Genomic DNA, 26,109 nt, shown 5'->3' on the forward strand with positions numbered 1-26,109 from the left:
AACAGGAAAAGTAAATCTTCTTACCCATCCAAAAAAAATCACCAAAAAGAAACAGTAAAACATGAAGGGAAAAAATGAGCAAAGGACAAGAAAAGATATTTTGCAAAAGAAAGAACAGTACTTTCCAACTAACATATTTTGAAAATACTGAACTTCAGAAGTGTCAATTGAAGGACATTTTGTTAATATGCATCAATATCCTTAAGAGTTCAGTTTTATATCTAAGAATTTATGCAATGAAAACAATTGGAGAGTTGAGTCAAGATTTAGTATAATAGATGTTCAAAGAATTATTTATAATAACAAAACAGTAGAAAAATCCTAACTATCTTAAAATAGAATGGTTAAATTAAAATGGTTAAATTATGATAGAGCTGTATCATGGAATAATAAAATCCTTAGAACATTTAAAAGATTATAAAAACATGAGAAAACACCAAAGATATGTCAAGAGAAAAAAATACCAGAATACAAAATTCTGTGTATGTTTCTATTCCAATTTTGTGAAAAACTTTAAAAGACAGGGGAAACAAAAATATATCAAAATGTTAATTATTATCTCTAGGTGGTAAGATTATATTCATTAATCCTACATACATTTTTAAAATTACCTACAATTATAAAATGGGTGGGGGGAGTAAGTCAATGAAAAAGTACTAAATTTGCATAAAGCAGGAAAGAGAAAAATCAGGATACTCTTGAAAAAATACCTTTAAAATATTAAAACTTTAATTACATATATTGCAGTTTAAATAAAAATCTACAATCAATATTTAGTTTAGTTCACTTGAACTACCCTACCCATAACCCCTAATTTGTGAAAACTTGCACTGGCTTTTTTACAATGCACCAACTTATAAAAGAGCTCCACCAAGTGGTGACATACATCATCTTGGAAACATCAGAAAATTTGGCATCAGAAAACCAGGTTATCTTACTATTTATGCTATCATCATAAATTAACTATCATAAACTTAATTTGCAATTTTAAAAGTTAAAAATACTATTCTCTGTAATCTTCACATTTTAAAATATTAGCCACTGCCAAGATGAAAATAAGCCACGAGAAACAGGTTCTATCTCAGGGTCAACAGGATATATCCTTACCCTTGATTCATGAGACTGAAATAAGTGATTAGCAATAGGTTGCAAGTTAAATGTATTACAAGAATGTATTAGAGGAATGTGGAGGATAAAAGCTGCCAACTTCTGGATTTCCTCTATACCAATATCACATATATTGGTGGAACAAAAGGGATAACATGCTAACGTGCCAGAAAATCTCCCTCTCACTTCTATAATATTAGCTGAAAGCAGTTAGTGTTGAAGACATTCTTGGACGTGCTCAGAAGAATTAAAATGCAAGAGCAGCAGAGCCAAGAATGCAAAACCTAACCTTACCGGCATTCATCACATTTTTGATACAACATGCAGGGGTAAACACCAGCTGAATCAGCCATCCAGTTACACAATGGCTTTGTGGGGAGAGAGTTGACTCTACTCTCAGAAAAATATGTAACTGGCAGGTTCAGATTTACTTGTCCCTCAGCCCAAGAGATGAGCACCTGTGACTCCCTCCCTTAACAAATTCTACAGAACTCTGTGGATAGGCCTATCTAAGCATTTAACTGAACTGTGATTTACTAGCTTGCTCATTTATCTATATCTCAACTAGTCTGTAAACATCTTGAAGGCAGAAGAATTATATCTAATTCATTGCTGTACCGCCACCCCAATAGCCTGGTAACTAACTTGATATTAAATGAATATTTTTTTTAAAAAATTTAAAAAGCAGTGGGAGTAGCCATAATACAATACTGGGCAGAATGGCTTTTTTTTTTTTTTTTTGCCTTTTTCTTTCCTTTAGTATACCAGAGAAACAAGCAACAGTTGAATCGTCAGTGCAAAGTGTAAGGTAAGACTATTGGTTCTACTATAGTTTCCGTAGTTCCTATTCACACGTTAATAACAAACTAGTCACACATTAATAACAAACTAGTCACACGTTTACAAACTAGTGCGTATTAGCAAGAGTAACTCACAAAAGGAAATGATTTTACAAACCTCATTTTCTAAACAGGTGATATAAAACTGACCCAGAACTTATGTTTCTGGTGAAGCTCTCTGCTTAAAGTTTATTAAGTCAAAGACCCAAAGATGATCCACCCAAGAAGATATAATCATTAGGAGAGAAAACTGCCACCATACTCAGACAACCACTAACTAATTGGCTTCTCTGTGAAAGAGCTATGAAACTGACATCTACCACTCTTAGAAACAAGGTTGAAACACACTGAGGAGAGAGGTTAATTTCTACAACTCATCTTCAATTAAAAGGAATAAAAGGTATCTTCCAAAATTTGTAGGTCAACTCCTTCTACAAATATCACATATACTACTTGAAAAAAAGGAAACACCATTAATGAATAAATAAGTTAGCATTAGAATGAATGGGTCTGAAGTTGGAATGGAACTAAAAGAGATCATTGATCATCAAGTCCTATGGTTTGGGAGTTTCTAGAATTCCAAGTAATAAAATGATAATCTTTGAAAATTTTTCCAATATTTAAAAAAACTTTATAGAACCCATATGTTTACTTTCAATTAAGCTTCAGGAACTTCAGAATTGCAAATATTTTACTTTTGCTAGAATTCAATGAAGCATGGTAACAATTTACTTTTATGTTCATAAAAAGCACTGGCTGGCAGCTCTGTATGCCTTGAATAAAACTAGGAAAAATAATTACTTAATAAATAAAATTTGGAAGAGTTCCTGAAAACAGACTGAGGATGGGAAGAAAACTAATAATGAGTATTTGGTGTTTTCTGAGTGCAATATAATTTTGATTCAACTTACCTTACAAAAAAATACTGTGTAGAATGAGAACAGCAAGGCACATATAAAATAAGTAAATTAAAACAGGAACAAAATAGGAATGTTTGATAAAATAATTCACTTCAAAACTTTAGTAAATATCTAGGTCTCATATAAACTTGATTTTCTGTCTATAGTTAAATATGTACCAGATAGAAATTGAACTACCAATATGAACATCAACAATTATGACTATCAGGACTCTAAATTGTAATGCATATAATGATGTAACAAACTCCAAGTAGGATGAACTCCAATAGACCCATACCAAGACACATTACAATCAAGCTGTCAAAAGACAATGACAAATGGAGAATTTTGAAAGCACCAAAAAGAAGCAAGTCATCACATACAAGTGATATTCAATAAGATTACCAGATTTCTCATTAGAAACTCTGAAGGCCAGAAAGCAGTGGGCTGATATATTCAAAGTGCTAAAAGAAAAAAAAAACTGTCATCCAAGAGTGCTATATCCAGCAAAACTGAGGGAGAAATTAAGACATTCACTGATAAACACAATGTGAGGAAGTTCTTACAACTAGACATGTCTCGTGGACAAAAGGACAACAAAACTCAGTAACTCAAAGTCATATGAAGAAATAAAGATCTCAGTAAAAATAAATACATGCACAATTATGAAAGCTATTATTATTATACTAATGGTGTGTATCTTCAATTTGTGTTTTCTGCATAATTTAAGAGCCTAATGCATTAACAATTTTACTTTATAATTTTGAACACACAATGTATAAAGACGTAATTTTTGTGACACTGACAACTAAAAGGGGTGGGGACAGAACAAGGAGTATAGTTGTTTGTTATTGGAATTACGCTGGAATAAATTGAAATTACACTATTATAACTTTAGAATGTTAAATGTAATTCCCACAGCAACTATAAAGAAAACAGCTAAAGGGCCGGCCGAGTGGAGCGTTGGCTAGGAGTTGGCTTGGGATGCCAGTTCTGAGCAGCAAGACCCCAGTTCGGATCCCACATGACGGCCAGTGACGCTGTGTCTTCTACAGCTAAGATGGTGAACAACAGCTCGACCTGGAGCTGGGCTGCCGTGAGTCGCCGGCGACAGCATAGACTGCAGTGGGGCTGGCCAGCAGCAGACGTGAGCTGTCGTGAGCTGCCGTGAGCGACCATCCAATGGCTGGCAAGCGACTGCCTCACCCAGAAAGAGCACAATGATAATACCAACATGGGCCAGTGAAGCGACGTCCTCCACAACTAGACTGACGAACAAAAGGATAGCAACTTGTCTGTTCCCCTTCCCCGATTCCCCAACACTGTTTCCCTCCCCCAATTCCCCAATAAAATCTTAAAAAAAAAAAACAGCTAAAGAATATACACCAAAGGAAATTAGAAATTTGAACATTTCAATACAAAAACCCAACTAAACACAAAGGAATTATTGAAAATAAGAAAATCAAGAGAAAAATCAATGAACCAAAAAAAGGTGTTTCTTTGAAAAGAGCAAAAAACCAGTAAGCCTAAGGTCAAATTAATTTTAAAGACAGAAAGAGGGCTTGCGGATCAAAGATGGCAGAGTAAACACTGTGCCTCCTTACTTCAGTGAACACATTAAAATTATAATGAAATTATAGAACAATCAACCTGGAGAACGATCTGAAGTCCAGCTGAACAGAAGTTTTATAACTAAGGATATAAAGTACTGGCAGGAGGGGCAGAGACGCAAAACAGGCTGGCCTCAAACCTCTGAGAGTCAATTGAGAATCAGAGGGGATATCTCAGCTGTGGAGGTTCCCTGCTAAAAAGCGAGGGACCCAGTCCGGGGGTACTGGTGCAGAGAATCCACAACATCTAGTGTGAAAAACAATGGGAATTCCGACAATCCAGGTGGAACAGAAGGCTGTAGGAAACTGAGACGTCCTCTTAAAGGGCCTGGGCACAGATTCTCTTGCAGGCACTCACCCTAGGCTCCACCAAATGGACAGTGACTTGGGGGGCATTGGAGGCATAGAGAGGGCAGACTGATGTGTAAGTCTGTGGAGTGAGGGCTGGAGGAGAGTTGCCATTTTCCCTGTGTGGGGTTCTACTCGTGTGCAGCCAGCAGGCAGGCACCCTCTATTCTGTTGTGAGCCCTTCCACATATGGCCAAATCTGAATCTGATGGGCTGGCTGAGCTCCACTGGAACCCCACTCTACCCAACTCCCCCCAGCGCCAAAGCCACTTTCTCGGGAGCAGCCAACCCCGCCCACCTTGCACTTTTTTCCTGGGAAAACTGGAGTCCATGGGCCCCAAGCGGGCAGCAACTGGCCTCAGTGTACTCTGAGACATTTGCAGAGTAGCTCCCGGCTCAACACAGGCACCAAACCAGAACCTGTATTAACCTGGTGAACACAACTCTTTCCACTCTAGTGACTCCCTGAGACCCTGCCTCATGCAACTAGCATACTGCACGAGGTTTTATCAATGGCTGAACCTTAAGGGAGCCAGCAGGTGGCAGCAGCCTTCAGGTTATTCTGGATTTTTGCAAAACTAGCCCAGGCCCAGTACTGGTGGCAGCTGACCTCTGTTCACAGCATGGCCTCTCCCACCCGCCTCCGGGTTTAGCACAGAGAATGAACAACTGCAGTACACTTTGTAGCTCTTACCAGGTATTCCCCAGCTGGACACAGGCAGCGAGTGAACTAGGCCTTCACTGAAGCCCCTCTCAAAAGACCCCAGAACCAACACACTTGGAGGTTGGCTTCAAACCACAGCAGAGCACCACACAATTAACCATACAAGCAGCATACACAAAGGGTTATCTCAACAGGTAGAGCCCACTGGGGCAAATCCCACTCAGTGGATTAAGCCCCCCCTTCCCCATAGCAGCCTGTAAGTTTTAGATATGGCCAAACTCCACAGCCAAGCAGCCTGAGGGTCAACCCCACCCATTTAAGTGCCAATAGCAATCAAGGCTCAACTATAGCAGGAGGGCATACATAACCCACACAAGGGAAACTCCTGGAGCTCCCAAAGCAGGTGACCAGGGACACTGTGCCAGGGCCCCACAGGACCCCTACTACGTAAGGCCACCCAGCCAAGACTGGAATACATAGCAGATCTACATAATGCATAGAAACAAACAGAGAGGCAGCCAAAATGAGGAAGGAAAAAATACATCCCAAATGAAAGAACAGGAGAAAACTCCAGAAAAAGAACTAAATGAAATGGAGGCAAGCAACTTACCAGATACAGAGTTCAAAACAATGGTTATAAGGATGCTCAAGAATATTAGTGAGAACTTCAACAAAGAGATAGCATGCATAAAAAAGGACATAGAAACTATAAAAAAAGAACCAGTCAGAAGTGATGAATATAATAACTGAAATGAAGAATGCGCTAGAAGGAATTACCAGTAGACTAGATAAGGTAGAGAATCAAATCAGCAATTTGGAAAACAAGCAGAAACCACCCAATCAGAACAGCAAAAAGAAAGAAGAATCCAAAAAAATAAGGGTAGTTTAGGAGACCTCTGCGACAACATCAAACACAGCAACATTCACATCACAGAGGTACCAGGAAGAGAAAAGCAAGGGATTGAGAACCTATTTGAAATAATAATGACTGAAGACATTCCTAACCTGGTGAAGGAAATAAATATACAATTTCAGGAAGAACAGAGAGTCCTGAACAAGAGGAACCCAAACAGGCCCATTCCAAGACACATTATATTTAAAATGGCAAAAGTTAAAGACAAAGACAGAATCCAAAAAGCAGCAAGAGAAAGGCAATTACTAACTTATAAGCAAACTCCCATTAAGACTCTCAGCTGATTTCTCATTAAAAAACTTTGCAGGCCAGAAAGGACTGGCACAAGATATTCAACGTGATGAAAAGCAAGGACCTACAACCAAGGTTACTCTACCCAGCAAAGCTATCATTTAAAATCAAAGGACAGATAGTTTCCCAGACAAGAAAAAGCTAACAGAGTTCATTACCACCAAACTAGTATTACAAGGAATCTTAGAGGGACTTCTTAAAGACGGGGGAAAAAATATCAAAATTATAAATAATAAAATGGCAATAGCTACATATCTATCAATAACTATTTTCAATGTAAATGAATTAAATGCTCCAATAAAAAGATGGATAAAAAAACAAAACCCTTACATAAGCTGCCTATGAGAAACTTACTTCAGAATGAAAGATACACAGACAGAAAGTAAAGGGGTTAAAAAAAAATTTCATGAAAATGGAAACAACAACAAAAAAAACCACAACAAAAGCTGGGGCAGCAATACTTATACCAGACAGAATAGACTTTTAAAACAAGAGGCAAAGACCCAGTAATCCCACTTCTGGGTAATTATCCAAAGAAACCCAAACGCTACTTCAAGGGGACATGTGCATCCATATCTTGGCATTGTTTACAATGGCCAAGATATGGAGAGACAGCCTGGGTGTCCTCCCACGGAAGAATGGATAAAGAGGATGTGGTACATATAACAATGGAATATTGTTTGGGCATAAAAGGGAATGGGTTCTTGCCATCTGTGGCAACATGGATGGAATTGGAGTATATTATGATGAGTGGAGTATATCAGACAGAGGAAGACAGATGCAATGTGATTTCACCTATGTGTGAAATCTAAAGAACAAAATAAACAAACAAAACAGAAACAAACTCATAGATACAGAAAACATTTTGATGGTTGCCAGATGGGAAGGGGGTTGGGAGTGTGGGTGAAAAAAAAGGAAGGGATTAAGAAGTACAAATTGCTGTTACAAAGTAGTCATGGGGATGTAGGATATAGCATAAGGAATATAGTCAATATTGTAGTAACTATGTATGAGTCAGATGAGTACTAGATTTATTGGGGTGATAATGGCAGTGGGTTAGAGGACAGGGTAAGAAAAGTGAAGGGATTAAGAAGTACAAATTGGTAGTTACAAAATAGCCATGGGGATGTAAAGTAAAGCATAGGGAATATAGTCAATGATATGGTAATAACTATGGATAGTGCCAGGTGGGTACTATAGACTAGTCAGGGGGATCACTTCTTAAATTATATAAATGTCTAACCACTACGCTGTACACCTAAAATTAATATAAAACAATATTGAATGTCAACTGTAATTTAAAATTTTAAAGAGAGGGAGAAGGGCCGGCCAAGTGGCACGATGGTTAAGAGCTGGCTTGGGACGCCAGGGTGCCCCAGTTCGGATCCCACATATGAGGGCCAGTGACACTGCCCTCTACAGCTAAGATGTTGAACAACAGCTCAACCTGGAGCTGGGCTGCCGTTAGTCGCCGGCNTGAACAACAGCTCAACCTGGAGCTGGGCTGCCATGAGTCGCCGGCGACAGCGTAGGCTGCAGCCCCTGTGGCAGTGGGTTGCCATGGGCTGCCATGTGTAGCCAGCAGCCAGCGTGAGTGGCCAGCAGCTGCAGTGAGCGGCCGTCCAGAAGCCGGCGACTGATCTGCCTCACCCAGGAAGAGCGCAATGATGGTGCGAACTTGGGCCAGTGAAGCAACGTCCTCCACAACTAGACTGAAGAACAAAATGACAGCAACTTATCTGTTCCCCTTCCCCCAATTCCCCAGCATTGTTCCCATCCCCACAATTCCCCAATAAAAAAATCTTAAAAAAAAAGGGGGGGGGGAGAAAGTGAAGGGGAATAATAACAGGTCCAAATTTCCAGGTATAAAACAAAAAAGTCATAGGGATGTAACATGCAGCATACAGAATATAGTCAATAATATTGTGTGTGATAGCATGGTATGATATCAGATGGTTGCTGGAATTATGGTGATCACTTCTTTAGGTATATGAATATTGAATATAGTATACACCTGAAACTAATATAATATTGTATGTTAGCTATATTTTTAATAAAAACCTTTTTTAAAAAAGAAAAAGACACACATTACTCATATCAGAAATGAAAGAGAGGACATCAATGCAGATCCCGTAGAAGTTAAAAGGATAATAAAGAAATACAGTAAAACCTTGGATTTCAAGTAATGTGGTTTGTGAGTGTTCCACAAGATGAGCAAACATTTTTAATACATTTTAACGTGGTAAACAAGCGATGTCTTGCAATACAAGTAGCTTGTTCCTGGAACGAATTATGTTCACAAACCAAGGTATTACTTTAATATGAACAATTCTGTACCCACACACTTGAAAATCTAGATGAAATGGACCAATTATTTTAAAGACACAATCTGCCAAAACTCACACAAGAAATAGACAATCTGAACAGACCTATAATCTAGTAGGTAAATTAGACCAATAATAACCATTCAAAACAGAAAGCACCAGGCAGACAGATTCACTGGTGAATTTTAACAAACCTTTAAGGAAGACATTATTCCAATTCTCAATACTCTTTTCCAGAAGACAGAAGCAAAGGAAATATTTCCTAACTCTATGAGACAAGTATTACCATAATACCAAACCCAGACAAAGACATTATAAGGAGGAAAAAAACACACAGCCTACTATCTATCATGAACATAGGTACAAAAATTCTCAACAAAATATTACCAAATTGAAGCCAACAATGTATAAAAAGCATTATATACCAGGACCAAGAGGGATTTATTCTAGGTATGAAACATTGAAAAAACAATAAATGTAATCCATTACATCAACAGGTTGAAGAAAAATTACATGATCATATCAATAGATTCAGGGAAAGCATATGACAAAATCCAACACCATTCATGATAAAAACTCTCAGCAAACTATGAAGAGGGGGATGTTCTTCAATTTAATAAAGAACACCTACAAAGAACGCACAGCTAACATCATACTTTGTGGTAAGAAACTACAAACTTTCCCATTAAAAATCAGGATGGCAAGGATGTTGCCTCTCATCACTCCCTTTCAACATCTTATAGAAGTCCTAAAAAATGTAACAAGACAAGGAAAGGAAATAAAAGGTAAACAGACTAGGAAGGAAGAAATAAACTATTTGCAAATTATGTGATTTAGAACACCTGAAAGAAGCAACAAAACACCTCCTGCAACTGATAAGTGATTACAGTCAAGTTGCAGGATACAAGACTAGTATACCTAAGTCAATTGCTTTCCTATATGAACAAGTGGAATTTGAAATAAAAAGCATCATATTAACACCCCAAAAATTAAATACTTACATATAATTGTAAGACTCAATGTCAGGATATCAGTTCTTCCCAACTTGATGTACAGATTTAACTCAATTTCACTCAAAATTGCAGTAAATTATTTTGTGAATATCTACACAGACTCTATTAAAGTTTATATGGTGAGGCAAAAGATCCCAAATAGCGAACATAATATTGAAAGAGAAGGACAAAGTTGAAGGACTGACACTACCCAACTTCACGAGTTACTATAAAGCTACAGTATTCAATCCAGTGTGAGACTGGTGAAAGAACAAATAGATCAATGGAACAGATAGAGTCTAGAAATAGACCCACATAAACATAGTCAACTGATCTCTGACAAAAAAGCAAAGGCAATACAATGGAGAAAAGATGTATATTCAACAAACAGTACTAGAACAAATGGATATACACATGCAAAAAAATGAATCTAGTCACAGATTGAATAACCTTTACAAAAATTAACTCAAAATGGATCATAAAACTAAATGTAAAAGGAAAAATTACAAAATTCCTAAAAGATAACATAGAAGAGAATCTGGTTGACCTTGGATTTGGCAATGACTTTTTTTCATTGAAATATAATTGGTATCTAACATTATATTAGTTACACGTGTACCATTTGATTCAATATTCATACATATTGTAAAATTATCCCCACAATAAGTCTAGTTAACATCCATCACCACACATAGTAACAAACTTTTTTTCTTGATGAGAACTTTTAACACATTGTGAATCGGTGATGGAGATTTGCGTTAAGAGTATGTGGAACAATCAGAGTGAACAGGGGTATTCCTCCAGAAATGAAAAATGAATCACAGTCTCTGAAACGTGGCAAAACCACATTCAGGAGAAAGGGTGAATTCTTCTTCAATCCTCGAGGGATACTCACGTTGTCAACATGATTTCCACAATTCACGATTCAACAATGGTTGATGTTCCATGGAGAAATGAAGAAGTAAAGAAAAAACCTATTTGTATTTTTCCGTATAATATGTTCACGAAGGCTGTTTATAAGGAAGATCAGTACTTGTCTTATAAATTTCAGTTCACACAAAATAGTTAGCGAATTTGTTATAAATTTTTAAAGAAACATAGTATAAAAGTTTATTTAAATGGTTTAAACCCCAGGAACATGCATTTAAACAATTTAAATGCCCTGTCCTTAATGTGTTTAAAATCTATTCTTCGAAACTTTCAAATATACAATACAGTATTAACTATAGTCACCAAGTTGTATATTACTTATTTAATTAATTATTTAATACGTCACCACATGACTTCTTTATATTATAACTGGAAGTTTGACCTTTTGACCATCTTTGCCCATTTTGCCTACCCTCCACCCTGTGTCTGGCAACCACTAATCTGTTCTCTGTATACATGAGTTAGGTTTGTTATTTCCTTGTTTTGTTTTGTTTTTTGTTTTTGATTCCACATATCAGTGAGATCACACAGAATTTGGAGAAAGAGAACCAAAACTGAAAATTTTTTTTAAAAGTTCATACCTCAATTTTTTAAAAACCTCTATAAATATATTTATTCTCCTTCTCTTATATTTAGGGTTTCTAAAACAGACATAATATGTATAAAATAGCACAGAAAAGGAAGGATGGAATGCAATTATATAGTAATAAAGTTTCTATATCATACTGTAATTAAGTCAATAAATCTAATACTAGGTTAACCACTAGAAAATAACTCAAAAAATAAGAAAAATATTTAACTGAAGATTTTTGCTTCAACTTTTGATGGAGTATCTAGGGTTAGATTCACTGTTCTGCCTGAAACAAATAAACAAAATGCAGAAAAATGGAAAAAAATTATATGAAATAACAACTCAAGACAATAGACATTAGGCAATGAGGGAGAATGATCCCTAAAAGTCAGGGAACATATAAGGTGAGCCCTATAAATGTTTAAACTAACTTCCTGGAAAACAATTCCAGGTAGCAGTACAAGGAGGAGAAAACCAGGGAGAGTCTACTGGTCTCCCTGAATTGGCTAGACAGAACTGGGAGTCCAAGGAAGTCAAAGGAGCTAGAGTTTGCAGTGCAGAGTAACAAAGTGAAGAGAGCTATGTAGAGAATGAACTCCAGAGATCTGCAAAAGAGTCCCCTCAATTAGCACAAGCAGGTGAGGAATAATTACTTCTGGCTCACACAGGCTTACATAGGCACTACTCCTAATGGCCAGGGCCAAAGCCTCATGATAATACATGGGATCTACATTAAAGGCAAGAAAGGGGCTTGCCTCAAAAGTGAAGATTTAATGCTAGACACGAGGTTATCAACAGCCAGAGTTTTCTATCCCAGTGGATATATGGCAATGTCTGGAGACAATTTTGGTTGTCACAACTGGGTGAAGTATACTACTGCCACCAGTAAGTTGAGGCCAGGGATGATGCCTCTGAACATTCTAATGCACAAGTTAGCCTCCACAATGAAGAACTATTCAGCCCCAAATGTCAATAGTGACAAAGTTGAGAATCCCTGCCCTAGACTAAACCCATTTCTAGTGCCATCTAATAAACCTTAAAAGTACAACCTGAAAGGACCAACCTGTGTCCAAGAAATGTAATCAAATTCCAGAACAAAGCTCAAGAGTATTTAGAGGCACACAAAAATATCCAATACACAACAAGATAAAATTTACAATATCTGGCAGCCAGAAAAAAGAAATAAAATTACCATACATACAAAGAAGCAGGAAAATAACCTTAATAAGGAGAATAATCAATCGATCAAAAATTTTAAACTGAGATATAGAATTATCCGATAAGGACATTGAAACAGTTATTATAACTATATCCCATATGTTCAAGAAGCTAGCACAGCAGTCAGCAAAATACAGCTAAATCCAGACTGCCCATCTTGATAAATTAAGTTTTACTGTAATACATGCACACCTATTTATTCATTTGCATTTTTTCTACAACTGTTTTCATGCTATAATGGCAAAGTTGCATAGCCTAAAACATTTATTAACTGACCCTTTACAGAAAAAGTTTGCCAACCCCTGAGCTAGAGCAAAGATTGAACATGTTAAGTAGTGACATGAAATATTGTTTTTAAAATACCTAACTTCTAGAGATGGAAACTAAAAAATCTGAGATAAAGAGTATGCTGAATGGGATTAAGGGAAAATTAGATTGTTGCAGAAGAAAAGATAGGTGAACTTAAAGACAAAGCACAAGGAATTATTCAAACTGAAATGCACAGCAAAGAAAACAGGGAGCCAAAAACTGAAAGAGGACCAATGAACTGTGGGAAAACATGAAGTAATTAAATGTATGTATAATTGGAGACCCCAAAGGAGAGAAAGGAAAGGAACCAAAAAAACTTTTTTTGAAGATACAATGGACAAAATTTTTCCAAATTTGATGAAAATTATAAACCTAAAAATTCAAGAAGTGCAATGAACATCAAGCACGAATATCTTAAAAACTACACCAAGAAACATCATAATCAAATTGCTTAAATTCACTAGTGGGAAAATCATAAAATATGACATATTACATACAGAGGAATAAAGATAAAGATGGTAGCAGATTTCTCTTTGGAAACAATACAAGCTAGAACACAGCAGAACAACATCTTTAAAGTGTTAGGGGTGGGTGAGGGAGTCAAGCTACAATTCTTTAAACAGTGAAAATATCTTTCAGAAACTGAGGCAAAATAAAGAGTGTGTCAGACATACAAGTGCTGACAGAAATCATCATCAGACCTGCAATATAACAAATGTTAAGGAAAATCCTTCAAGCAGAAGGAAAATGATACCAGATGGAAATATGGACCTATATAAAAGAATGAAGAGCTCTGGAAATGGCAGCTACATGGCTAAAGATAAAGACTTTTTCTTATTATTTAAATTGCTTTTTAAAGCAATTGATTGTTTAAAGCAAAAATAATAACAATGTATTATGGGGTTTATGTCACATGTAGAAATAAATGGTATGACAATAGAACAAAGTCCAAGAAAAAAGAAATGGAAGCACACTGATGTTAAGGTTTTTATACTACACATGAAGTAATACAATATCATAAAATAGACTGTGAAAAGTTTCAAATGTGTGCTATAAACCCCGAAATGAAGACTAAAATAACACAACAAACAGTTATAGCTAATAAACCAAAAATTAGAAAAAAAGCAATCATACAAAATAGTCAATATAAACAATGGCAAAAAAGGGGAAAAGGAACAAAAAGGAGACAAATAAACACAAATACCAAGATGGCAGATTTAAACCCAACCATTTCAATCATCACATTAAATGTCAATGGTTAAAAAAAAAAAGCAAGTAAAAGGCAAAGACTGACCCAACTATATGCTGCCTAAAAGAAATCCACTTTAACATAAAGACACAAATAGGTTAAAAGTAAAAGGTCTAAAAAAAAAAAGGTATACTATACTAAATACTTAACAAAAGAAAGTTGACATGTCTGTATTAATATTAGAAAAAATCGATTTCAGAGCAAAGAACATTATGGGGGATAAAGAGGATCATTTCATCATGTATTACATTAATAATATATGATACATACAATATAAGATATATTAATAACAAAGTATATTAAGATAATATTAAAGTATAAATAATAGGTACAATAATAAAGAATCGTATAACCTTATAAACAATTTTATGCCAATAATTTCAACAACTTAGATGAAATGGACAAATTCCTTGAAAAACACAAATTGCCAAAGCTCACTATTAAAGTAATAAACATGAAATGCCCATGTCTATTAGAGAAATTGAATTTGTAGTTAAAAACCTTACCACAAAGAAAACTCCAGGCCCACATGGCTTCATCAAACATTTAAGAAAGAAATAATAACAATTTTACACAAACTTTACCAAAAAATTGAAAAGAAAATATTTCCTAATTCATTCTATGAGGCCAGCATTACTCTGTCACAAATCCAGACAAAAATTGAAAAAAAAAGAAAGAAAAAAACGTAATCATAAAAAGAAAATTACAGATGACTATCCTTCATAAATATACTCGGATATGCAAAAATTCTTAATAAAAGTTTAGCAAGTCAAATCGAACAATATTATAAAAAGGATCGTGTATCATGATCAAGTGGAGTTTATCTTGTTAATGCAAGGTTGCTTTAACATTTGAAAATCAGTCAATATTATTCATCATATTTACAGTCTAAAACAGGAAAAGTATGTGATCATCCCAATAGATGCAGAAAAAGCATTTGACAAAATCCAACATTTATTTCTGACACATTAAAAAAATAGCTCTGCAAACTAGGAATAGAAGGAAAAGTCCTTAATCTAATAGAGAACACTCAAGAAAAACCTACTCTTAACACCATACTTAATAGTGAAAGACAGAATGATTTCTCCCTAAGAGGAGGAACTCTCACCACTTCTATCCAGCATTGTATTTGAAGTCTTAGCTAGTGCAACAGGCAAAAAAAGAAGCACAAAGATTAAAAAGGAAGAAACACAACTCATTATTCAGGTGACATAATTGTGTATGTAGAAAACCCTATGAAAACATATAATGGGCAAAAGACATAAAAAGACACTTTCCCAATGATGATAAATAAATGGCAAATAAGTGCATGTAGAAGACCTTCAACAACTATGAACACTGGGTGATAATAATGTGCCAATGTAGCTTCATCCATTGTAACAAATGTAGCCCTGCTGAGGGGATGCTAATAATGGGAAAGGCTATGCATGTATGCATGTGTGGAGTATGGGTATATGGGTAATCTTTGTTCCTTCTGCTCAATTTTACTGTGAACCTAAGACTGTTCTAAAGAAAAAAAAAGTCTATTATAAAAATAAAAGCATGTACCATATAATTAGCCACCAGAAAAATGTAAATTAAAACCAGAGTGAGATATCACTAGACACCTGTAAGAACGGCGTAAGTAACACTACTAAATGTTGACAAGGATGCAGAGAAACGATCACTCATACATTGATGGTAGGAATGTGAAATGGTGCAACCACTCTTTAAAAGTTTGGCAGTTCTTCTACAATTAAACACTACAATACCACACAACCAGCAATTGCACTATTGGGCATTTGTTCACCAGAACAATGAAAACTGATACCCACACAAAAACCTATACATGAATGTTCATCACAGCTTTACTCATAAGAGCTAAAACCTACAAATAATACAGATATCTTTCAGTGAGTGAATGGTTAGGCAAATGGATTCAGCCAAACCATGGAATTCTACTCAGCAAAACAAAACAAAACAAAACAAAACAAAACAAAACAAAACAAAACAAAACAACAAAACAGACTGTGCTTTCAATGGGCTGAATTGTGTACCCACTTAAAAAAAAATCATATGTTGAAGCCCTAATCCCAAGTAGCTGAGAATGTGATTGTAGTTAGAGATGAGGACTCAAAGAGGTACAGTCAAGTACAATGAGGACATTAGGGTGGGCCCTAACCCAATCTGACTAGTGTCCTTACAAGAACAGGAAATGTGGATATACAAAAAGACACCAGGGATGTGCACATAAGAAAACCATTCCAGAACACAAGGACAGAACAACCATCTGCAAGCCAAAGAGGGAGGCCTCAGGAGACACCAAGCCTGTGGACATCTTATCTTGGACTTCTAGTCTCCAGAACTGTGAGAAAATACATTTCTAATATTTAAGCCACTCAGTCTGTAGTGTTTTGTTATGGCAGTTCTAGCAAACTAATATACTGATATATAACTTCAATGAATCCCCAGGGAAATATACTTAGTGAAAAAAGCCAATCCCAAAGGTTAAATACTGTACGATTCCATGTATGGAACATTCTTAAAATTACAAAATATGTCACATAATCATTGAGTAAAGATCTTATTAAATGTCTCTTAATAGCCAAAATGGTCTATTGGTACTATCAAGGTAATACTTGAAATGATTATAATCATTGGTCACCTCTGGAGGACGTTACAGGACAAACTCATTAGTTTGAAAACTAGTCAATGAAAGCAAAGAATAAAGCACTTATCCTACCTTTTCTAAATGAACTATATGCATCCTTCAGAATAAGAATAGTTGACGGAGAAAAGCTTCTCTTTATGGAAGAATTACAACTAATAATTAAAAAAGGAATGATAAAGTTATCAGTTGACCATTTAGCAACACCTAATGGTTCCAGTCAATGGTCCTCAATAATAGTTTACATCAAAAGAAGAGCGGTAACAAAATATTATGTGCCTCCTAATGGGCATACACACACACATTTCTAAAGTATTTCTTCCAAAAAGTGTCAAACCTGGATCTGATCAGGCCTCTAGATACATTTCCAGGAAATATAGAGAATTAGACAAATATGTTAAACAATGAAGGAGATGCAATCTGTAAAATACGCAATGTAGGAAACACCACAGTATAAATAATCCAGTTTCTTCAACAAATAAAGTGCAAGGAAAGAGAAGGAAAGCGGGTGGGAAGGAGGAGGCGAAGCCTACAGATTAAAATAAATTTAAGAGCTAAATCAACCAATCAGCATACATGGACCTTCTTTGAATACTGATTAGAACATACTGAAATAAACTTATAAAACAACTGAAATTTTAAAGACTGGATATTTAACATTAAGGAATTTGCATTAATTTTGTTAGGTGAGATGAACTGCGGTCACTTTTAAAAGAGTTCTTATCTTTTCCACATGCATACTGAAATATTTATGGACAAAACATCCTATCTGGGATTTACTTTAAAATAATCTGGTGTCAGGGAGAAATACAGTTTGGCCAGGATTGCTAACTGTTGAAGCTGGTTACAATGTTGATGAGAGTTCATACTATTTTCTCTGCCTACTTTTATAAATGTCTGAAACTCTCCATAATAAAATTTTTAAAAAAATTAATTTTAGGAGTGGAATCAAAAATAAAAACTGCAAATAGCCTACACTATAACACAAAATATAACATTCGTGTACATATTCTTAAATGTTTTCTCAAAAAACTGTTTCTCAGCAACACTCACATGCAATCAGAATATTAGCATTGTCTTCAAATGGAAAGGGTACATATATTACCAAGGACTGGAAAAGAAGAGGGAGAGTGCTTTCAGTACACATAATTTTCAAATAGTCTGCCTTTTAAGGTTATTAAGAAACTTCTTCAAATTTCTGTAGTATAACTTAAATGGAATGCCCAGAATTAGTCCAATTCCAAACTATTTTTCCATTATCTTTCTAAATATAATGACCCATATCACAAAAACAAACGCCTCTATCAAAGACAATATATATCAAAGCTCTTGAATACATACACACACACACACAAACCCACGTGTGTGTGTGTGTGTGTTGTGTGTATACATACAGGGTGCCAAAAAAATGTATATACATTTTAAGAAAAGAAAAACCTGTATTAAAATTGTAATAATATATACCAATAACAAAAGATTAATACAAGTCATGTGTATACATTTTTCTGGCACCCTCTGTACATATATATACAGAAATGAAACCTAAGAGGTTGAAATTCAGACATGATTTCTGCTTTACAGGTGAGCTGACTGAAACTTAGAGAATTAACCAATTTGTCTAAAATCATATAGATACAATACAACTACAATAAAAGTTTTCTGCCTTGACAGCCAAGGCCTTTTCCATTCTGCCATGCTGCCACTTATGCAGAAAGATGCAGAGAGAAAACCAAAATTCTAACAACTGATTCACTGTCACAGCACTCCTGTCCAATTTCTTAATGGAAAGTCCCTTATTCACACGCTATAAGCAGCATGAACACAATCTAATCGTATGGTAGCAATCACATATTACACACTTATTAAACATTTATACAAAAAGGAGAAAACACTTTTCTAGACAAAATGCCACAAAATTTTCCTTTAAAAAGGATTAATATATGCTTTCATGTATGCATAAATAACTTTTCTAACTCTCAGGAACTTAAAAATATGAATTTTATCAAAAGTAACCACATCAAAATCACTACACATGCATTTAAAACTTCAACTATTTTAACTGATTCTTAAGTTCTCCTAAAAAATTACATTAACATAAAATTTTATGGGGTAGTGCTTAAGTCAAATTATTCTGCTTGCATGACCTAATGTAGGCACTCATTTATACTAATAAGTGCTTTATATGTATGAATTTATTTAATACACACAATAACTCCAAGACCCAGAAACTATTGTTTGTCCCTTTTGCTGATAAGAAAACTGAGGCTTGGAGATTTTAGGTAACTTGCATGGAGCTAGTAAATGGTAGATCTGAAACTCGTGTCAGTCCAGTCTGACAACAAATCCTTGCTCTTAACTCATCCTCCATTCCAATAAACATCATCTAATTTCAGTTGCCAAAAAAAAGTTCCCTGTGTTGTTACCACATTCCTCTTCTTGTTTCAAAGAAAACAGCAACTGCAACTAGAATAGCTGCTTCCAAAAAAAAGGTTCATTTTGTTATAACATTCGCTTCTCAGCACACACTGTCACATTCTCCCTTAGAAATTATATAAACGGAGGTTAAATTCCCAAGCCAGCCCTCAAAAACTTAACTATTACTTGCTATTTCTAGGTAAAAGTCTGGTGAATTACAACAAGACAATATAACATCACCCTATGTCATACCCCTTTAAAAGGTACCCAAAATTCCACACAACCTCCAGCACACGACCAGGAATGACTTCACATGTTTTAGTCCCCATCATGAGCTCTATTAGGAAATGCAATTTAAACTGTGCCAGTCCCATGGAAGGCAGGGACAAAGCCAGGAGAAAAATGTAGGATAAGAAAGTATTGTAGTAACATTTATTCATATATGTATTCAAATCTGAAGCCCAAAGAAGGTCTCCACAAAACTATAACTGCTATAGTTCAGTACAAAAAAAGTTTTGTGTGAATTGACTAGAAACCTAACTACCATGTTGTACTACTTGCAAAGATATTTGAAACACAAGCCACTTATAAATTGGAGACTATCTATATTCACTAATAAATACTCTCTATAATCAGTTACCCCTTCCCAACTTTCTGAAAACTGAAAGCCTAATTTTTATAGAAGAGAGGAAAGTGAAAGAGCTGATTCCTTTTAACTGCATATGCACAAAAACACCTTTGTACATAAAGCATACAAATCAATGGTTATACTTTAGATGCTTTGGGAAGATAATCCTGAGTCACCCATCCAAGATGCATCAGTATTCCTCCTTTTTTTAGTAAGGAGTTCTAGAATACGTTTAGATCTTTAGAATTGTGGGCTTCATTTTCTTTTTTTTCTTATTACCAGCATATTATTATGCTATGGACTGAATGCTTGTATCCTCCCAAAATTCCTATGTTGAAACCCATGATGATGGTATTAGGAGGTGGTGCCTTTAGGAGGTGACTAGGTCATGAAGGCAAAACCCTCATGAATGGGATTAGTGCTCTTATAAAAGAGGCAAGAGAAAGCTCCCATCCTTTCCACCCCGTGAGGCCACTGACAAACCACTGTCTATGAGCCAGGAAGTTGGACCACACTAGACACAGAATCTGCCAGCACCATGATCTTGGACTTCGCAGCCTCCAGAACTGTGAGTAATAAATTTCTGTTATTTATAAGTTACCTAGTCTATGCTATTTTGTTATAGTATCCAGAATAGACTAAGACACCAGAGATTTTTTTTAATGGTTTTAAATAGTTATTTTTATGGGATGTACATAAACATATTTTGCTGTGTTGATCTAATTGGTAAAAAAAAAAAGACAGACATACTCTAATACAACGCTGATGAGAAATTAAATTCATTAAAAGTGACTATCTGGAGTGCAATTTAGCAATAATTACCAAGAGTGTTATAAATGTTCATAGCTTTTGACTCAGTAATTCAACTTGTAAGAATTTATTCTAATCAGAGAGTCGGTCACTCATTTATTTAACAAATTATCAAGAACTTATTTTGTGCTAGGCATTACTCTTATGAATAAGGACATTCACCTCAATTTACAGAGCAAAACAATTGGGAAAAAGTGAATGTCTAATAATAGTAAGAGTTAACAAATCAAAACACATCTAATGAACAAAATATACTACCACCTGAAAGTACATTATCAAATATAAAAAAATATTTAATAATAAAATGCTCATGATATGTTAAGAAAAATTTTCAAAACAAGACACAAACCTATGCACAACTACATATAACTATATATAACTATATCCAGGGACCTTGGTCATGTTAATCTCACTCTACATCAGTGTCTTCATCTATAAAATGAAAGATTTTACATAATACATGTAAAATAAAGATTTTGTATTTCACATCTCAATGGATTGTTAAATGAGTAGTTTACAAAGTATTTACAATATTTGATACATATAAGCAGAGTAATTATTTGCAAGTATTATTATTATTACAAACACATATACATATGCAAAAAAAAAAAGGAAGAAACATATCAAAATATTATCAAAGACCCTGAACGCTAAAAATAAAAAACAATTATAAGGCTTTCAGGAAATTTGAACACTCACTGGATATTTTAAGACATTAAAAATTATTTTATAAGGTATGGCTTTTTCAAAAAAATTGTTTGTATCACAGTGAAGTATTGATGAATAAAATATATCTAAGATTGGCTTTGATGGGGGGCTTATATGAGGAATTTTTTTTAAGTTATTGGAGATAAATTATCTCTGGGTAATAGATTACTCACCTTTCTTTCCTTTATATTTTTCTATTTTCCAGTTTTTCTACAGTGATCCAAAATTATTTTTAAAATGAGAAAAACGTATTCAAAAAATTTTAGGAAAATCCTTACCAATACTCCATCCACAGATGAAACTTTCTCCCAAGTTAACCAAGCTCTTTCTCTGACATGATCTGGTATCTTTAATTTCTGACATAATGCGGTAAAATCAGGTTCTTCAGCTTCTTCAAAGTCAAGCCTACCAAATGAAAATATACATGTAATAGGCACATACTTACAAATCAAACTAATCAAGTAAACATTTGTTTCAATGGCTTGCATATAATGGCACTATTCTGAAAGATAGCATTACTAAATACTTGATGATCTTATTTATCTTTGAAAAAAATTACACTTAGAATTTAAACATATGTTTATCTTTTTCATAGTCTTTCTAAAATAAGGATACCATGCAGTGAAAAATGTTTTCTGGCCTGGTCATAGCTTTGTGAAGTAAATACAATGTCTAAAGCTGTTTGGAAAAATTAGGATAACGGCAAGAGAAAAGCCCATTATTACAGAATCAATTCACTATCAGTGACTTTGCTAAAATATAGCCTACATTTATCAATGTTTCATATACATAATCTCTCCACCTACTAACATTTCTTACATGATGATTAACTTGACATAAATTATTGCTAAGTTTATTTCGGCCTTTTCTCTTAGATCATCCTTAACCAAGACTGGCACTCAATAAATTCTTGTTGGCTAATTCCTTTTCATTCATTTAATGTCTATTTGACATCTAATAATAATATTATGAGGAATAGCTAATAATTTCATATACTAATAGTATGTGTAACACTGTATAAGTAATGTATGTATAATAGCATGAGAAATAACTAATAATTTGAGTATTTACTATGACCCTGTACAAAGAAGCTTAGATGCATAATTTCACTGAATCCCCACATTAGTCCTATTAGGTAACTACTCTTATTATCCTTGTTTTACAGATAAGTACCAAATCAGAGAAGTTAAAGCATTCACCTCACATCACAGCAAGTAAATAGGAAAACCTGATATAAATAAACCCAATAGTTTAACTTCATAATCCATTCCCTTGACCACTATTCCAGACTGCAAACCCTCCTTCAAGACATAATTAACTTTGGTTACCTCAACAATGAAGGTAGCATGCTGTTACTAGTGAGGGTTTTCCCTTCCAGCTACATCATTTAGGCCAGAGATAATGCAAAAGAAAGATCTCAACTGTCAAGGTAGAAATGGATTCTGTAACTGGAAGTGCAGTTGGACTGGGCCTTGAATTCATCCCTAAGTAAATTTCTTGCCAGATAGTGGTGCTATCCTTGCTAAGTAGTTAATCTATAGAGTTCCATTGTTCATGCTAATGAAACCTTTTGTGGGTATAGATAATCAAAAGTAGACTGTATCTTGTATAGTTTTCACTTACAGAAGAGTTTATGATAGTTCCCATCATTTAAAGGTATAGAAAACAATGTGTTGAAAACAATAAAAGAAACCAAGTCCAAGATGATGGCCAGAACTTTGATATTTCTGGTTACCTTACAATAACCGAGACTGCTTTCAAAGCTCTGTGGATAACATGGAACACTTTAGTAGAGCAGACTTTACTGCTTTTTCCAAAGGGAAACTTTCAAGTATTGGATACATCAGAGTTTAATCAGAAGCTGAAGTAATGTCTTCTCCAAGAACATCCCCAGACATTTTTTGTTTACTGCTATGATGCTAATTGACCCATAAGACAGTCTTTTTAAATATATAAATTTTTAATAGCCTTTCACAGGCCCTTTCCAAAAGCCCATTCCAATCTTTTACAATTTGGCCTGAATTCTGTTAGTGTCTGGGGAGGTGAAAGAAACAGGACTTGGCAATAGACTAGGAACAAGGGAGGGAGCAGTGAGGGACCAAAAGGAATCCCATTCCCTTGCAATGGATATGTAGTCTGAAAGTAGGACCAGTGCTGACAATAATAATGACAATTATACTCTTTCAATCTTAGCTTCTTAACCACAGAGTACCACAATCAAGAAAAATAAGATGTTGCAATACAATATCTCCCTGTCGTGTTCTACTGCAATATCACGGACTTTCTCAAATTTAATTCTCATTTAGGAAAAAAAAAGTTTCATGTAAACACAAGAACACCAATTTTGTAAGCAAACAAAAAAAGGGGAGACGGGAAACACCAGGACCCTTGATGGCTCAAAAGCCAAAAGGCATAATGGAAGACATAGTGAGAAATGCTAACATGCAAGAGTTTTATGCAACAAGAAAAAAAGTTCAGAAACTTGTAAGCACTTGGGCTAAATGTCTCACAAAGCTTTTGCCCATACACCAGTTCCTCTAAAGTTATGTTCCACCAGTCACTACGATGGCCGTGTATCCCCAAGACCTCAAGGCATTATTATAAGAGAACCCTACAAAGCACCTCAGCCGAGTACCCTGGAGGCAAACTGACACCCAGGACCCTGAACTTCACGTCCAATGGCGTCTCTGCAGCAACGTCCAAGGCTTTCTGGTTGGCCTCTCCCAGAACGGGGCTTCAGATGGAGTTGCACGCCCAGAGGAAAACACTTCCAACTGTTGCGTCCCAGGAGATCAAAATAGAAAGTCCAACGACCACCGGAGTACTACGGATCTCGACAGGAGAAAAACTCTCCACCAGACACTTTTATGTTTTTTTCTTTTTTCCGTTTGGTGGGGCCTCGAAATTAGCCGCCGCCTGCGAGCCTGCCGTCCCGCGGAGGAAAGGCGGCACCTGTCACTTCGCTCAGGGACCCGAGCCCCACCCGCCCGACACCTGTCAAGCTGGAGCCGAGACCCCTCCCGGCTCCCCTCCCCGCGCTCTGGAACCCAGGCCTCTGTCACCCACTTCCAGGAGCTCCGCGGCGGTGGGCGACACGGAGGGACCCTCATCCCGCCGGGACCCTGCCCCCGGCGGAGACGCGCCCCCGCCCGACGCCGCGGCGCCCGCCGAGACGCATCCTCGGGGCGCCCTTCCCGCGCCGGCCGCCGCAGCGGCTCTGCTCGCTCACCTGGCCAGAGGCAGGTCCTCGGAGCCACTGTCCTGGTCGGGGTCCTCCTCAGGAGGGGGCGGCGGCGGCGCCGGGGGTGCGGCAGCGGAGGCGGCGGCTGCTCTCCGGTGGGTTTTGGGTGGCATGACGCCCTGCCCGAGCAGGAGCCAGCGAGCGGTGAGGAGGACCCGGGAGGGAGGACGCGCGCACCTCGGGTCACGCCCCGTCCTTTCCAGACTCCCGTTACAAAAATAATTCGAACGTCCCCTGAGAAAAACCGGACAAGCCCTCCCCCGCCCGGCAACCTAGCGCCGCGTCCAACCGCGGGAAAACGTCACTTCCGCCCGCGGCGTCACGTCCGCGAAGCTCGCGGGCCCGCTGGCGTCGGGAAGGAACCGGGACGCCTGGTGGTGCGCTGGGTGGGGACGGGAGGTCGGGCTGGGCTGGGCTGGGCTGGGCTGGGCTGGGCTGGGCGGGGAGCCCGGGCTCGCGTCCAGGAGCCTTCCCTGAAGCCGCCGCTGGAACCTGTCTACCCAAAGCTCCCCCTCCAGGCGTGGGTGCGGGCAACGGGGCATTGCACAGTCTGGTCGGTGAGATTGGGCCGCATCCCCATCCAGGGGTGGATCAGGGTGTGCCATTCAAGTCCCCCTCTCCCCCCCCCACGCCCCCCGCTTGGGAATATCAGGCGAGTGCACCCTCTGCGGGCTCTCCCCTCTCTTCCGTGGGCGGCACCCTCTGTCTCCACCTCACTCCTCCCGCCCAATCCGTTAAGCAAAGTTGGCCAAAACAAAAACAAACACTTATGGAATACCTGATAGGAGCGAAGTGTGCCAATCACTAGGAGATACAAATTGTAGGACAATTACGGGCCTTTTAGGGATCACGTGTTAGGGAAGGGAGGAGGGACTGTGGGTAAAGAACAGATTATAGGGTGATAAATGTTTTAATGGTGGTGAAAAAACAGGAGGCACCATCAAAACGTCTAAAGGACTTCGTCAAAGGAGCAATGGGAGTTGAATAGAATTTTGCCAGGGAGACCTCACATTTAAGGAGGGCTCACTATTGATAATGGGAAAATTAAATAGAATAAGCATTACTAAGAGAGTCGCTTAAAATAGTCAGGAGCCCCTAGGGTAGGTAGTGGGACCCTGAACATCTTGTGCTTCAGTTCTCAGAGCTGCTAGTAAGTTGCCAAACCTGTTGCTAAACTCATTCCAGGCCGAATCATAAACATCCTGGAACAGTAACTGCTACATGGACATATATGAATTTTGCTTCCTTCTCGTTTTTTTGCCTCCCTCCTTTGCATATTGGAACTAATCAATCCCTATAACCTACCCAACAATCCTTCACTTGCATGAAAGGATTCCATTTTGTTGTTTGCCTTTATAAACTCTATTTCTTTGTTCTCTCCAGAGCACGTTTGGGT

At 36.9% G+C, this 26,109-nt stretch overlaps 1 protein-coding gene across 1 annotated transcript in view; it reads right to left on the reverse strand.

Moving 5' to 3' along the window:
* Nucleotides 1–25,051, reverse strand: part of RB1 (RB transcriptional corepressor 1) — a 153,181-nt gene extending 128,130 nt beyond the window's left edge. Inside the window, exons 1-2 of the mRNA XM_019650855.1 lie at nucleotides 24,702–25,051; nucleotides 21,751–21,877 (exon numbers count right to left, since the gene is read on the reverse strand). Coding sequence (XP_019506400.1) covers nucleotides 21,751–21,877; nucleotides 24,702–24,826 — 252 coding nt within the window. The 5' untranslated portion in view covers nucleotides 24,827–25,051. The remainder of the gene's footprint in view (nucleotides 1–21,750; nucleotides 21,878–24,701) is intronic.
* Between the last annotated feature and the right edge of the window lie 1,058 nt (nucleotides 25,052–26,109).

This window comes from Hipposideros armiger, unplaced genomic scaffold (assembly GCF_001890085.2).
Source record: "Hipposideros armiger isolate ML-2016 unplaced genomic scaffold, ASM189008v1 scaffold_148, whole genome shotgun sequence".
Lineage (NCBI taxonomy): Eukaryota > Metazoa > Chordata > Mammalia > Chiroptera > Hipposideridae > Hipposideros > Hipposideros armiger.